General features: G+C 40.2%; 1 protein-coding gene across 1 annotated transcript; it reads left to right on the top strand.

Moving 5' to 3' along the window:
* The first annotated feature begins 746 nt into the window (after positions 1-746).
* Positions 747-8,408, top strand: ABHD10 (abhydrolase domain containing 10, depalmitoylase). The gene is made up of 6 exons (XM_063150298.1): positions 747-903; positions 1,129-1,308; positions 4,139-4,322; positions 5,150-5,261; positions 6,198-6,335; positions 7,346-8,408. Exons 1-6 carry the CDS (start codon positions 747-749, stop codon positions 7,685-7,687), a joined length of 1,113 nt encoding a protein of 370 aa, XP_063006368.1. The 3' UTR covers positions 7,688-8,408.
* The last annotated feature ends 8,384 nt before the right edge of the window (positions 8,409-16,792 follow it).

The following is a 16,792-nucleotide window of genomic DNA, read 5'->3' on the forward strand; positions in this document are numbered from 1 at the left end:
CTGCAAACCAGAAACTGCTTGACTTTAAGGATTTCAGTTTTTCCAATATTTGACTTAGACATGATCTGAATGGGATTAACTCACGTGGAAATGAAAATAAGTGTGGTTTTATTATTGACTTGTCTTCACTAAGTTTGCCATCATCATCATGATGTGGGGTGGGTTCTTAGGGGTGTATATCAAGACAACGTAAATAGAGCATGGTGGTAGGCACCCCCTTTATGATCAGTCTGCACTGATCATAGAAGTCCTTCAAGCTTATCCGCCTGGGAGTCAAATACCTGTTTACCTTGAAGGTTCTCGGGCAATTGCAAACCGTGGAGTCTGAGTCTTAAAAACCTCCTCAGCTGTGTCCCATGACCTACAGGTGCTGGCCTGGTACTTGAATGAGAAAACACCCTTCCCTTGGCAGGCACTGGCCTTTCCTAGCATTAATTTTCATGCGCCAAGGGAGGTTGGACATCAGGAGGGGTTGTCAAGAATAGGAATGGGCTACCTACGGAGGTTGTGGAGGGACATCCCTGAAGGCATTCAAGAAATGACTGGGTGTGTCCACAGGTCTAGTTGATGTGGTGGTATTTGTCAACAGTTGGACTCGATATTTGAGATCGTTTCCAATCTAAATAAATTATTTGGAGATTCTATGATTATTTTCTTTGTGGCTGCCATGGCCTGTATATGAAAGATGTATGTGCATAAAGATGTCGTTTTGGCTCCTGTGCTCGTATATGTAAAGCTGAGAGAAGATGAGGAGATGTGAACCCATTAATGAGGTCCCTTCTCAGCCGTCTCTTCTCGAGGCCAAACAGGCCCAAGCCTTTCCCTCGGCCTCTCCTCCTGAGGTGCTTCAATCGCCCTCACAGCCTGCCACTCAACCCACTCCAGGATCTCCGTGTCCCTCCTGTACTGAGGAGCCAAGACCTGGACACAAGACTGCAGAGCTGCCTCACCAGGGCTGAGCACAGGGGCTGGATCACCTCCCTCGACCTGCTGGCAGTGCTCTTCCCAATGCACACCTTTGGCCTTCTTGGCTACAAGGCACAGCTAGCTCGGGGAAAACACGCACGCTGTGAAATGCACGATCAATGTTGTGGCTCTTTTTATTGATAAAACTTTGCACTTTCCCAGGGAGGTTCCGCCCTGACCGCAGACCCGCTCCCGCCCCGCCCCTGCCGTCGCTTCACTCCCGCGGGAGGCGGTCCGCGCGTGCGCCCGCGGCGGCCATGGCGGGAGTGCTGGTGCGGGCCGGCCGTGCCTCGGCCCTGCGGGGATCGCTGTCACCGCTGAGGGCAGCTCGAGCATTCCTGGGTAAGGGAATGGCCGCGGGGAGCTCGGAGCAGAAGGGTTGCCAGTCGGAGGGGAGAGGATCTGTTTCGGTGCCGACTGTGACAGCCACCGTGCGGCTCTTGGGCAGCTGCGGGTGGCACCCTTTCCTCCCCTTCAGGGCCTGCGCCATCGGGAAGGGCCGTGGCGCGGCTCTCTGGTGGGAATGAGCATCTTAAACTTGATCCCCTTCGCACGGGGTTCCTGACAGGCTTCTCCCCACCTAGCCCGCGGGGGAGCTCGGTAACTGTGCAGAGGGCAGGGCAAGTGCTTTCTTACGTGTGTTTGGTTGGCTCTAAGCTCTTGCCCCGGTGGGTTTTGAGGAGCTGGGAATCGTGCGCCAGCGCTTGATCGGTTGTGAAACGTGCCTGCCTGTAAAGCTCCGTCAGGCACCTGAAAAGCTTTGCTGGCGTCCACTTCTGAGTGAGCTCGGCCTCTGCCCAAACACGCAGTGTCCCTTCCTTATGTGTCCTTGTCTGAGCTGTTGAGTTTATTCATTGCCTTTAATTAGACAGGTGGATCTCATCTAAGGTTGCTCAATGAGTAAAACTTTATTGCTACTACGGGTGCACATTTTCTAGCTTCATAAAAGCTTGAATACAGTGGGATTTTGTTTCTGTGTTCTTCTCCCTTTCTGCGTGTTTATAACAGTAATATTTTCAGAGTATCTGTTTATTTGAGTGTGTCTTTAGGTGCTCTGGGACCAGGCCAAGCAGCAGTTCCTGCTGGAATGTGGATGGTTGCATGAAACCGAGTGTGGACGGAGTTGAGTCCATTTATCTGTCACATTAACATTAATCTGCTGCTGCTGGGAGTGGGGAGATCTTTGTGCAGGAATATTCGCAGAGTTCAGGGAACTTCTTTGGCTTTGAAGCGTAATGTAACACTGGTCTCAGTCACAGTTTCTGATGTTCATAAAAGTTCACAGTGACTCCAATATTAAGAGAATTCCATAGATACCATCAGGCAAGGGTCCTGTGGTCTTACTACAGCTATCACCTTCTGTCTGTAACCTGCATTTATAAACACTAATACCTGCCTTGCACCCTTGAGAAGTGTTTCCCTGCTCTTAATAAGGTCTTTCCTAAAATCAGGAGGAGAAATTACTGGGTAGTTGCTGATGGTTTTGTTTGTCTGAAGAGAAATCTGAGAGGGTGACAGCATTGAGTTTTGCTTTTGGGTTGGCTGCAGTGGTTGCTTTTGGGGTTTGCGTTTATTCAGGTTGGAATTGCTGCTGGTGCTTCCATTAATTTGTTAAATGGAAGAATAGTTTGTGAAATCGCTTAGATAGTGTTTGTGTCTTGCAGCTGCAGTTGGAACCCTGCCCAATATCAAAGTAATTTGAGGACACCTCCAGGGTGCTGTAGCATGGAAGACAGTGGCTTCAGAGATGGCTATCAGGGCTTAAGGGGGAGAAAAATATTCCCAGTTATTTTTCTATTAAATTTAGCACTTCTTAGTTCATCTCTTATTGGCACTTGCACTCTACTGGCCCTGAAGAAGTGACTGGCTCAGTGAGAGACACACACAAATCAAAAGCCACAGTGTGGATGCATCTGAATACCTTTACTGTGGAGGTCATTCACCTTTATAAACAACTCATTCCTCAGTAGGATAAAGAACTACCTCATTGTTTGAGGAGCAATTTAATGGTTTAAATCTGTAGTTCATATGATGCCATTTCTGTTGGACTGTAAGAGAGTTCTGAATGCTAGCTGCACCTTGTATCTGTTATGTATCCACACTTACTCATGCACATCCAAGTTTAACAACAAGCTAACCCCCCAAAACCCCTTGAATGTAATCTCTCTGATAGTGACAGAACTCAAGGCTGCAAGACAGCTAAGTGGTGTGATACGGTCAGGGCTTGGGTTTTGTACTATTTATCCACACCTGACGCTTCATTTTGGGTTGCATCATTTCTGTGCCCTCCTGTTGAAGAGCCTGTGAGGTTCTAATCTAAGAATTAAGAATGTCAAAGTCTTAGAATACTTGACCAAGCTTTCAGTTTAACAAATTGCCTTGCTGCGTTGGATAATAGAGTGGATTAAGTCTCCTTAATAGCTTTCCAGGAATTACTTTTCCTCACCTGCAGTAGAGGTACAATTGACTGCTAAAGTTAGATTAAATCCTGTAGCAGCTGTTGAGATTCAGCAGAATTATTAATTAGTTTGCATTTCCTCTGGTAATTTCCTTGTTTGATGTTATTTATTTCATTTGGTTTAAACAATGCTAATGTTGTTTTATGCTTGTCATGATGAAGAAGTTAGGCACAAGATTCTTTCCCATTTCTTGATTATGAACTTGCCCCTATACCCCACATATTGTGTGGATCCAGGGCTTTGATAAAGGTGAAATTTTATCCTTCAGTTTTAATTCTAATGAAAAATTTGTCACCTCCTGTACTCTTAAACTTCCATTGCACAGAGTACACTAATCTCAAAATTATGCTTTTTGAAAATAAAAGTTTAAACTAAGCAGATATTAAATGAGAAGATTTTTTGGTGAAACGAGTAAATGTGTTCAAGATGAAACATGAGGACTGATGAAGTCTAGGAAGCCTGAGAGTTTGTTTTCAGTCAACCACTTTGGCATTTAATGATTGGAGAATGAATTGCAATAAACTTTGTTTTTCAGGTTCATCAATACTTGTCAGTCATTAAAGAACGTAGGAGATGCTTTTTTTCATCTCTCTTGAGCCAAAATACGTTATTTTCACATAATGTGTCCATATTTTCCAAACCCTGGTTTCATAAAAACTTGTTTTTCTGCCTAGGTTATCATGATGATTGTATTAAATAGCTCCTCTTACTAGTTTGCAGGCTGAAGTCATCAGTCAGCTTTCTCACTCGACCGGATCGACCAAATATTGCTTATCAGAAACTAAAAGGAAGAAATCCAGGGGTTATTTTCCTTCCAGGCTTCAATTCAAATATGAACGGTCAGAAAGCAACTGCCCTTGAAGATTTCTGCAAATCGTTAGGTCATGCCTTCATCAGGTACATAGAGGAATATCTATGAAAATTAAACTAGTCTCATGAGTTGTGGGAAGGCTTATAGCATAAATACATAAACTTTGGCATTTGGATTCGTGTGCTCCCTGTGCTAAGGGAGCTCATATACAAGACAAGAATTCTTTCTCCTGTTTCCAAATGTAGGATTTCTGTCAGTACAGAGACTGGGGTAAATCAGGAGAATGTATTCTGAAAGTAACTGAGAAAATTCTCTAATTTTCTTTAGTATAACCAGTGCTACCTGTTACAATCAGGCTGTAGGCCTAAAAGTTTAAAATTAAGGACCTGGAGTTCTGTTTTTTTAAGTTACCACTATAAGCACTGTCCTTTTGTGCCAAGTCCGATTAAGGTACCCTGTGTCTTCTGTGGGTTTAGAAGAACATGCCCCTGCTTGGTGATGCTGTCCTTTGATAGACGAAGTTGAATGCTGTCTGTCTGAATGTGTCATAATTCTTCATGTTTGGGTTCAGTGTTTGAAAGAGTTTGTACATTTTAAAAGTACCTTTAAAATTCAAGTGTCTGAGGGGTTTTTTTGTCTGTAAGGGAAATTTTTTGCCTATTCTTGTAAATTATGATGCTCTATCAAATGATAGAGAATGCTGCATTGCATAACTTAATTGTGTTTGTTGTATTTAGACTGGCTTTGTGTGATTTCTGCTCCTAGTGATAAACAGGACCAAGTAAGAAAATACTCACTGTGGTATTTTGTTCCCTGCTGATTTGATTATACAGTAGTATTTATTTAGTGTCTGTATTGCTAGACACAGTCATAGACAGTACTATGACTTTCCTGTTGATGGTTATTTTTTCAGATTTGACTATACAGGATGTGGAAGTTCAGATGGTAAATTTGAAGAGTGTACAATTGGGAAGTGGAGAAAAGATGTTCTGTCTATACTGGATGAACTTACAGATGGACCACAGGTTATATTTTATTTTTAAATATAGAATGCTGTTTTTCCCTCAGGGTAGAATCTTCATCAAAAATATGCCATAATAGCTCTGGTCAGCAGTAGCTTTTGCTGAACAGGTGACACCTGCTCACTTCCAAGCTGAATCATTTGAGCAGTCACATTCATAGGAGCTCTTTTGCAGGCAGGTAGGTCATGAAATCATGGAAGCATGCATTGGCAGGACCTCCTGGAGGCTGTTTATTAGAATCTCCTGCTCAGAGTGGGTCTGTTGTCCCAGAGAGTCTGAGAAAGCCTCATGGTGGAGGTGCCACCTGACAGGAGACAAGGAATTGTTTCTGTGCAGTGTGGCCCTGTTAATGAAAAAGTGTGTTACTGTCCCCTGCTGATGCATTCATTAAAGGATTTGCAGGAAGATTACAAGATGCTCCATGTAATCAAATAGCTTCAAATGCTGCTTCTCCTGCCTGTTTTTTAATTTCTTCAGTTACTTTAGAAATTGCTGTGAGAAACTTGGAATCTCCTACAACCTAGAAATACCTAATATTGTGTTCAAAACAATTTTGTATTATGAATTGCTTTTGTTTACTTCTTTCACTGCACTGAGTCTTTACCATGGTGCATTTATCTTGAGAAGGAAATATAAAAGTATGCATATGATACTGAATTGTTTCAACTCTCATTTTGTTTACAGTGTTTCAGTCTCAGACAGCAATAACCAGCCATGACAAACAGAATAATAAATACCAGATCTTGTGGTGCTTACTCAGGCAAAATTTCCATTGGAGGTGACAGCAGTTCTGCCTGGGTAAGGACAGCAGGATTATGCCCAAGGTTTATATAGTTAAACCAAGTGAAAACGGGTATTTTGTGCAAGAAGAAAAAAATCTATTAGCCATTTCCTGTAAAACACTATATTTTCTTCTCTTTTTTTACTTTTGTTTTCCAGATTCTCGTGGGCTCCAGCATGGGTGGATGGCTGATGCTTCATGCTGCAATAGCACGTCCAGATAAAGTAGCTGCTCTGGTTGGAGTTGCTGTAGCAGCAGATCACGTTGTAACAACTTTTAAGAGGCTTCCTATTGAGGTAAATGTTGATGGTTGACTTTTGTGCAGTCTAAAAATCTTACCAAGAATTTAAGAAATGATGTTATTTAAACTGTACTTTTCCTGCAAATTTTAGGGTAAGTTTTCTGTGTTTGATCAATGTAAGCTTACAGTATGAGACTAGTGTGAGCACTAACCAGAGTGTACTTATATTACTGTGGTTTAGAGGATGTGAAGTCAGATCCCTACTGTTTGCAGTTCATTAGATTTCAGTTTTGAATATCTTATATTTGCATTGGAATTGGATCCTTGTGCTTGGAAGGATGGAGAAGTAGCCATTAAAGTTGAGGTAGTTGAGGTTTCACTGGATGAGATGCATATGACACAGAGTGTGCATAGAAAGGTAATTCTTCAGATTAGTGTGTTTGTAAAGACTGTGAGATTTAGATAGTAGGAACTGCCCTTTTGAGATTCTTCCTTGATGGTAATAATATCTAGTCTTCAGGAAGTGTGTGCCTTAGAATAAAGAAAATATTTTCCCAATTTATTTGGGTTTTTTCTAAGGTACTTTGTAGTGTCAGTATTACTACTTAGGATTCAGAATCTGAAAATACATAAGAATCTGGAAATGGAGTATTTAGAGACACCTACTGTGGCAAAGACTGATCACTGGACAATGTCTTTTCCCTAGGATTTCCCCTTGTTTGTGGATCAGTGAACTGATTGAAGCCAAGGAGATTTACTGTTCATGGTGGCAATACATATTTTTCTTTTCTGATTGAGCCTGGCTAAGAAACTTAATTTCATTGGTGAATTTTAACAAGGTTAATTTGCAGGACAAGTTTGGAGAGGAGATTTTGTGACATGGTAGGGGATTTGTCCTCTCAGATGCTGTGAGGAGAACAGGAATACACCCATGATAATAAAAATCAACAAGGTGAAATTTTATGCTTGGGGGAGTCTTACTGCTTTTAGAACAGAAATAAGATGAGGTACTCTTAAGCACTCCTAACATGTGTTTTGTCCATTCTTTGCTCTCTTTTTATATAGGCACAAAAAGAAATAGAAGAAAAGGGTGAATGGAAGTATCAAACAAAGCAAAATGAAGAAGGCTATTACTCCTTGACCTATGACTTTATCAGAGAAGCAGAAAATCACTGCGTGCTGAATAGTCCTATTCCTGTGACATGTCCCATACGCCTTATTCACGGCATGAAGGATGGGGATGTCCCTTGGGAGATCTCTATGCAAGTTGCTGACCGTGTTTTGAGCAAGGACGTGGATGTTATCCTCCGCAAAATCGGCCAGCATCGGATGAGTGACAAGGAGGATACAAAGCTCCTTGTGAATACTGTTGATGATCTAATTGACAAGCTGTCAACAGTAGCATAAGCTGAAGAGTAGCATTAGTGCATGAACTCTACACCTGACTCTTTTCCTTGAATAACAGAAGCCTTGTTCTTACCCAGATGGTGGCAAGCTTATGACTGTCACAGTAGGAACTGAGCTTTATCTGCTGTTTCCTTACCTCTGTTTCATAAATACAGGAATTGTATTATTGCTGCATTTGCACACAGCCCAAAGTGTGAAGGGGTGCTGCTATTGTGTTCAGAACCTCTCCTTCACCATTTTACCCATTTTTTTTCACAAATTTCCTATAATTTTGTACTGACATGTTGATTACTTTTTGTTGCTATTGGCCTGTACAGTAAAACTTTATTTTCACATCTTTGACACCTCTTACTGTCTTTCCACTGTAACATCATTGTATCTTATGTCTAAACCATCTGTGCAAGGCAAACTACAACTTGAGTGTTTACTGAAGTTAGTTATTAGACTAGTTAGTACCATGAAACACAATAAACAGATTTCAGATAAATAGTTATTTTGTTCTGAAATGCTTTTAAAAAGTGGAAAGCACACCCTGATGATGTACTTGTGGTACTGCATAGGGAAGAATTTGACTTCGAAGAAAGCAGGGCCTCAAAGCATTAAGAGCTCTTTATCTGTGCTTGTCAGGAGGGTGTCTGTGATCTTCTCCAGGCTGCCATTTGTCGTTCATTTGTGGGCCTACTGTTAAGGAAACAATAAATAATCTTGATGTGAACTGAAACTGGATCAATAAGATGACTTTAATAGTAACTTCTTCAAAGTAGGGAGTACAGTGCCACAGAGCACCGTTGCCTCTTTCCCACGACTTGAGAGAGGATTGCTGGGCACAGTGTCTTCTTCAGCTGCATGAGTCCAACCCTGAGAAGCTGTAAATGGAACTTGATAGTTGAATAAGTCTTAAAATGTAAATCCATGGGATTTATTAGGAAATTGATTTAATTGCAAATATGACTGTTACCTGGGTTTTGTACAGAAATACAGTACCATTCGTACACTTGAGAGAGAGGCTGGAAATAGTTCAGGCTGGCCTTAATGTGTAACATCAGTCAAAAGCATATAATTCTTTCTGGGTTTATTATTTGAAGTAGTAAATGGCATCACTATTATTACCTTAAAAGACTAGAGCTGCTGGGGGTAAGGCATTTCTAGAGAGTTTGTCATTTCCAGTTTTAGCTATGTCAGTAGAAGTGTGCTGAACAGGGCTTTGCTGAGGCAATGGGTTTTAATTTAAAAAAACCACCACAAACAGATAACTAAATTAAAAAGAAACCAAAAACACAGCAACAACAAAACCAAAATTTTGGATGAGTTCCTGTGAACTACAGTTCTGTTTAGGCTTGCAAAAACAAGCTGTGATGGAAAAAATCTGAATTTGGTATAAGTAAAAAAAGATGGCTCTTGTTCAGATACAAATTTTCTACTTCAAATGTACCAATTCCCTAACTTAGTGAATGATTTGGTTTGGAAGGGACCTTAAACATCATCTGGTTCCAACCACCATCCCATGGGCAGGGATATATTCCACTAGACCAGGTTGCTCAGAGCCCCATCCAACCTGGCCTTGAACACTTCCAGGGACTGGGCATCCACAACTCCTACGAGCAACTTGTTCCAGTGCCTCACAGTAAAGAATTTTTCCCTAATTATCTGATCTAAACCTAGTCTCTAAGTTTGAACCCATTCTTCCCCTTGTTCTGTCACAACATGCTCTTATAAATAGTCTCTATCCAGCTCAGGATAATCTAGATTGGGATAATTGCTTGAGGAAATTAGAACATTTCATGAAATCTTGTTCCCAAATATTTCTGGCATAGACTGTTCCTCTGTTTGTATCACTATGCAATTCACTTTAGCTTTGAAACCTCTGAAATATGTTTGTAACTTTTGAGAAAGTTAATGCAAATGGCATTCCTGGAGTTGGAGCTGTGTTCATGTTTATATACTGTTAAGCAGTTGTCATCTTTGTATGTGTTTGTATGACTTGCATCTGATAATACCCAAAAAACAGATTTTGCGGGTTTTAAAGATGCAGTCAAATCAAAATTATTTTAAAACTTTTTGCCCTAAGCCATGATACGTTTTTAAATCCAGTTTTTTCGCATCTTGGATTAGTTTGGCTCATAATGAAAGAAGAGGCTGAAACAAGTGGACTGCAATAATTCCAAAGTAATTAATTTTAATTAATGCCAAGAGTTACCAGTTGTAATAGGTATGCTTTTTCTTCACATATATTAAAGTTAATTCAGTGACTGAAAAGTTTTGAGCTTTTTTTTTAATAGGGAATTATACCTGTAAATACTCAATTTAATACTTCAGACAAGGTAAAGGCTTTGTGTGCCTGCACAAACTGTAGCTGTTTATTTGTCTTGAAAGAGTTGCATTGTATTCATGTTTCATGTTAGCCTTTATTATATAATTGATATTTTACAGGTAAGATGTCTGTGGCAATGCCTTCGAGCAAGATAGGTGAAAGCAAATGTGAAGTGGAGCAGTTGTATAAAGAGTTTTCAGGAGGGCTTTTTTCCTTGTTTGCTGTTGGTGTTTTGTGTTGTTGCCCCCTCCATTATTTTCCTGTAATAACATGAGGTGGGAGAATTCAGTGTAACAGTGGTTGCTGAAACCACAGCATTACTGAAAATGCCCGTTTTCCTTCTCTGCTGGCTAAATGGAGATCAGTGGTAGCATTTACAGTACAGGTACACCCAAAGTTTGTTACATATAGTCTAAATGCAAAGGCAGAGATTGTACTTTTTTCATAAAGACAATATTCCAGGTAGTGTTTTGAAATTCAGGGAATGCTAGTGTCCTTCTCTCTGTGCTCACTTTTTGTTTTTGTAAATTAGGTTTGCTTAAATATGAAGAGGTAGACGTTATGCAGACAGACCTTTTTCTCTGACTTTGGTGTAGTAATTCCTTTGATATTTATCTTTGCAAACATAAGCATTTTCCCTGTGTTCATGCTGGGAATTACCATAGTTTTGACTGTTGGTAACTTTGCATGTTCAGGTGCCTGAAAGAAGGGATAATGATAACTAGGGAGATTTACATCCTACCTCTGAGCAGCTGTTCACCTACCAGAAGTTTTGACAATCTCAAATAATGTGGCATTCACATATTACTGTGTCATTCCAGATTGGTAGTGTTTTGTCTTCTGCATTAATGCCTGGGGCATGGCTTTTTTCTTTGTTAGATGCCTACATAGTAATTATTTTCAGTATTAATCATGCTTTAAAAACTAGTATTTCATTCCTCTGTAGAGATACTGTATTAAAATAGGATGTTACACACTTGGAAAGCTCTGCATGATGCAGATTTAAAAAATAATTTGTAATTAATTATGTTCTGTTTTGGGATTTTTTTTAACAGACTGCTTATTTGTTGGCAAATGCAAAGCATTTTGTGAACATACAATGTACATTAAGCTTTATTCACATGAAATATTCCGTTTCTAAAGCTAACTCAACTTGTTTCCTAATAAACAAGTGCTCTTATTTTGCTTATATTGAGCTGTACTTCCACAGTTTTAGATACATGCATTTTTTATCTTGTTAAATATTCTACTTGTTTTGTCTCTCCTCTTGTTTGGTTTTGTATTACACACCATCTGATTTGAGCTTTTTGGTTTTGGGGGGTTTTTTAACTTAATTGGTGTTAAGTGTTTCATGTAGTTTCAGTTTAGCTAAGCTGTTTTCTCTTGCTTCAACACTAAATTTAAAAAAGACAGTGTTCACAACAAAAGCCTGGCTGGATAGGCCTTAGAAGAACCACCTCCTGCTGTTTTATTTTTATGTTAATTTTGGTTATGTGCTCTCTTGGACATGCTGTTACTCAATGGGGCTAAAAGATTTATGGTACCATACTTTTCATACCAAATTAAAATGTGCTTAGAGAGGAACATTCAACTGGTAACTTGTCTGCAGCTGCTCAACTATCTTCAGTGTTCCAGTCATGATGCAATACAGAGTTGTAACATTTTCTGAACTGGTGCTGTGGTCAGAGTTTCTACATTAGGTTTGTGCTTGTAATTTCTTTGGCAGGAAAAAAACCCAAACAAATGGGAGGGAAAATCATGTCCTGGGGAATAATGAGATTTGAACTTGTTTTCTAAGCTACTCAGTTGTGCTGTTACAAAGAGACCTACCTTACCCTTTCACATTTTTTTGGTTTTCTTAAATGCTGAACAGTTACATTATAATTAAGGCTTCTGAGGAGATAGAAGAGGGCTCTGTGTTTGACCTGTCTTTGAGATGAGCAACCTCTCTGCTTTGTGTTGATGACCAAATTCATTAAGATGTGTATGAATGTAAAATTTCACCAATGCTTGGTGGAAATTCATCAGCTGTGTAAGGAATGCAGACAGAAATACCAAATATCAGTGTGCACTCTCACCCTTCTAAGTTTGTTCTCAAGCCCAGCAGGGAACTCAGCCATTACATTAAATAGCAGCCAGCTTGCTGAGCATGAGGTTTTAATGCCCCTGTCAATGGCACTTTGCTTCTGGCAGGTATTCTCTAAGGGAAGATTTTACTGTTGGGAAAGAGAGACAGAAATTAAGAGAGTTCAGAAATGCACTGCTCATAGATTTACTGCATGTTGATCAGTTTTTATAGCTCACATTTGCTTTGTGACCTCATCTCTCTTCAGTATATATTTGCCTAAAACAGAAAAACGTTACAGCTTTGGTCATGTAATACATTAATCTAAACTTTTTTACTGGACTTACTGCAGTCTGGTTGTAGGCTTGACCTTGTATTTCTCTTTCAAGTCCTACATATGTATGTTGTGTGGTCCAGTGCTTCTTTTCCATTAAAGAGAAATGGGCATCCTCCTTATGATGCAGTAATTACAGCTCACAGGTAGACACATTTTCAACCTGCTACAATCTCTTGATTTGTGTCTGGCAAGGAGCTTCAACTAGCTCTGCATTTATGTTTGGAAGGAAAAGCAAATGACAATTCCTAAAACTTCAAGTCATTTGGTTCTGAAATTAAAATACATATTTGAAATCTTTCTAGGCTAGCACATGAAAGGTTGTGTTCTTTTTGGGCCTTCTGATCTGCACCATGCTGTCTACTTGCCTCCCACTTGGCAACATGAGAAGGTCACTACTGCCTGCTGGGATGGAAGCAGGTGCTCATGTCAGTGGCAAAGATCTGCTGAACAGTAGTATACTTAGAGGTTGGAGTGATGCAAGTAAGCTGCCCAGACTGTAGCCTGGGAAAAGCATTCCCTGAAGCCTTCCTAGGATCAAATCTCAACTGTACAAGAATCCTTGGGTTTGGGGCTTAATTGGTCATGGCTTGCTAGCAGAAAGTGTGCCAGAATGTGCTAGTCCTTGGGACAGTATCTCTTGAAAAAGTTCCTTAGAGCAAAGCTAAATCCTTAACCATAGGAAGCAGCATTTATGTAGTTAGAGGATTTGATCTTTTAGGGGGTTTTTGTTTGTAAATTCTGCTGTCTGTTTTGACCTGTATTTCAGTGAAGATGTTACTTCCTTTCTGTTCTACTGTGAATGTACATTGCAATGTATCATTTTCAAACCAAAGTAGTTCTCATGAGGTACTGTTTTAGTTGGGGAGGGATAAGCAATTGATATGAAACCTTCTGGGTTTCTTTCAAAGGAGAATCCAGCACAAAACTTAAGAGGTCCTGACAATTCAAATGTACAATTTACCTCCAAGGTCATCTTGAGTACTGGGAATGTTGACAATTATATCCATAGGAATTGGTTTCCAGTGCTAAGTGGTAACTGTTTCTGCTGGCGAGCTGCTTGGAAGGTGGTCAGTTGTAGCCACAGCTCTCTTCATAGAGAGCAGATGGCATGATTTTCCAGGCATTTTCCTGGGGAAGGCTGTGAGAAGATCAGAGAAAAGAATGAGAAACAGTTATTATGTCCACTTGCTGCACCTGTTGTTGTACATATGTGGAATGTGTTATGGAGATTTGTTTACCAGAGGGTGGTTTCTTAATTGGACACTCATGATGGTGTTTGTATTGATTGACCAATTGGATCAGTCTGTATCAGACTGTCTGTAAGGGTGACAAGTTTCTTAATAAGAAGTATAGTATAATATAGTAGAATGAAGCGATTGATCAGCCTTTGCAATCATGGAGTCAATGCTAATTATTACCCGTCTGGGGGCCTGCAACAACAGTCAGTGACTTAAAAATTCCAGAAACACTTTTGTTCATGGCAGCCTTAGGAACTGCCTTGTTCTGCAGGCCGCAGCCTTAGGAACTGCCTTGTTCTGCAGGCCGGAGTATTGGTGCATTCTCTTTTGTCAGACAAATAGAAATGTCCTTCTTTACTGAATTACTTTTCTTTTAAACCCAAATTTGAGGTATTCCAAGTATGCTGTTGCTTGGAGCCTAACATCTTCAGAGCTGGCAAAGAAACCTTTTTGTGGGTGGAAGGGAAGATACTTGCTTAAGTTAGCATGTTTTGTCTTCAAGGGCATCTGGACTGTAGATTTCAAAGTAATGAGGAAGTTAGTATTTCTAAAATTAATGTTGTCCCCTGGTTCTGATGACTGCCACCTGTTTTTGCACAGTTAAAAGGAGGGCAATATTCCAATATTACCTTTTATCCCCTAGTCTGACTAGTTCTTTTGTGTAGAACATCTACAGCTATCTTATGACAAAGCAAGGCCATGCATAAAACCAAGGCTCTGCAGAACACTTTCCTGCCTTGAAGCTCCCAGAAAAAGGCCCTGTACTTAAACTGAGCTTGTACTGGGCCTGAGCATGCCCTCCGCAACTCTAGAAAACCTGACATCACACATGGACATTCATGCAGGGAGGGTCTTTAAAAGCTCTTTGGGGGTTTCCTTTTGAAGGGAGGTTTGGAAAAGTTAAGTTTTGGAAAACTCCCTCTTTTTGTTTTGGTTGTTTTTATTTTTTTTAAACTTAATAGTGAGAGGTCCATTATTGTACAGTGGCATACCAGGGAAATGGAGCCTGGGCTTCACAGTTATTCTTATTGCTGGACAGCTTTATGTGATGGGGATTCAACCCACCATACTTTGTGAGATTGTGCTTGGGGTAGCTGAAATACCAGGCTCTTTCTAAGGAATTAATTGCCAAACAGTGAATCTGACAAAGGTTAATGATTGCTCTGTGGTAGGATAGGTTTTACATTTTCTTATGTATTCTAGTTGGAACACATTGAAAGCTATTGAGTTACCCTGGATCTACATGTGAGTAGTGAGCTAGTTAATGTCAGTTGTTGGTTTTGGCAGCATTTATTTATAGGCACACAAAGATTTTTTTCAATTTATAGCATAATATTGTGATTATCTGAGAGCATAAGGGGGGAGTCATGGTGCTTACAGGCATGAAATGCTTCTTCAATCCTAGGTTTTAGTCATAAATTCTAGTGTTGTGTTGCCAAGAAAAGTAAGAGGACAAATCCATTAGAAGCAGTCGGTGAAGTGTTCTAATGGTACTACCTTCATGTTGTAAACCTGCCTCTTTTTTCCACATCACATTTCTAACCATCAGGCTGTAATCTGCCTGTGTCTGACATGAGGAACTTGAGATTCTTCATTTGTTCTTTAACTTGTAGGAACACGTGTTTGCCATTTCTTAACTTCTGGTTTTGGTGAGATAAACTAATTTTCTGTCCTCCAGTTACTGCAATCACTATTTAAATTTACTTTACTCTTCCACTCCTTTTTATGAAAAGTAATTGTCAGAACTTGATATGATATTCCCATTTTTGTTGGTGCACCTCCCATGTTTTATTCAGCCTAGCCCTTCAATCATAGGGTCTTACCCAACATCTTCATCATCCTCTGCATTTTTTTTACATCTGTTTTGTCATAGGACAGAGTGCTGCATTCTTAAAAGTACTTCTTCAATGATGGCTGGACTTTGGCTGCAATAAAACACTTTTTGTCTGCTTTCACATAGACTGCTTTCAAAGAAGTTTATCTTTTTTGCTTACTCACATGAGCTGGGATCTTCTTAGGAGCCCGGGGTGGGGCGGAGGGGGAGGTTATTGACTTCTAATGACATTAACTAATTCAGGCCTGGGAACATATTCTTGTACAAACTGAATAAAATTTCCACCATCATTAATGATTTTTCAGTTACAGTCATATTACAGGATCTACTAGTTAGCCAGCTTTAATCTCTCTAATGTGACATGTTGCTTCAGAATTGGTTTAGTTCCCTAATCAACATGTCATGGAGTAGCCAACTCTAATATATTACTAGAGCATCTATTACTATATTATTAATATATTACTAGAGCATCTAGTAAATTGCATCAACATTATCACTTAAAAAAAAATCTATTGTTTTCCCCAGGATTGATGGCACAGAAAGCAGGCTTATGATTTGTTTAAGTGGTACTTCGGAAAATATTGGTGGGGAGCTGGCATTTTTCCAATCCTCTGCTGTTTCCGGGTTTTTCAAAGGCTTATTAAAAATTGATATTGATGGGCAAGTTTTCAAGCTTTCCCAGTGTGGAATGGTCCTTCGAGAACAGATTGCACAGCCAACATCTGTGAAGGGTGAGACCTCTGCTCTGTATCTTCAGAGAGTTAAATTACTCGTCCCTACCCCGAAGTTAGGAAACAGAGGCTGATGCAAAAGTAGGTGACTTTCACGAAATCTTGTTGCCAAGGAGCACTGAGCCCCCTGGTGTGACCAGATGACCAGAAACTGCCAGGCACCCTAAGTAGCTCCCTTCTAAACAGACAAACACAAAAAGAAATGAAAGTGCAAAATAAATGTTATTGGTTGTGCCACTGGCCAAAGGGTGTGAAGCCCAGCCCTTAACAGCTGCTTGAAAGGAAAGGATGTCAAATTAATATACTACCTATTCCTGTTACAGCTGCAGCCTGTTCCTTCTCTGATCTCCAGGCTGGGCTTGCAGCCTTAGTTCCTGCACATCCGCTGTGCCTTCAGCCCCATGTTCACTGAGACAGAAAGTGCCCAAGCGGTGGCCCTGTCACGTAGCATGCTCTGAGTTATGTAATCAAGTGCTTCATAGGGGTTTAGAGCTACCAGTGCACAGAAGAGAAAGCACTAAATGAAATGCCTGTGGAGGACAACAATGAATTAGATCATCTATTAAATTTTTCATCTTTTGAGTCTGTT

This window comes from Melospiza melodia, chromosome 2 (assembly GCF_035770615.1).
Source record: "Melospiza melodia melodia isolate bMelMel2 chromosome 2, bMelMel2.pri, whole genome shotgun sequence".
Classification (NCBI taxonomy): Eukaryota; Metazoa; Chordata; class Aves; order Passeriformes; family Passerellidae; genus Melospiza; species Melospiza melodia.

Excerpts from the sequence above, each read along its gene's own strand:
- ABHD10 (XM_063150298.1), top strand. The coding sequence starts at position 747 with ATGAGGAGATGTGAACCCATTAATGAGGTCCCTTCTCAGCCGTCTCTT. Across the intron at positions 5,262-6,197 it reads AACTTACAGATGGACCACAG|ATTCTCGTGGGCTCCAGCAT; the intron begins GTTATATTTTAT and ends TTTGTTTTCCAG. Across the intron at positions 6,336-7,345 it reads TTAAGAGGCTTCCTATTGAG|GCACAAAAAGAAATAGAAGA; the intron begins GTAAATGTTGAT and ends CTTTTTATATAG.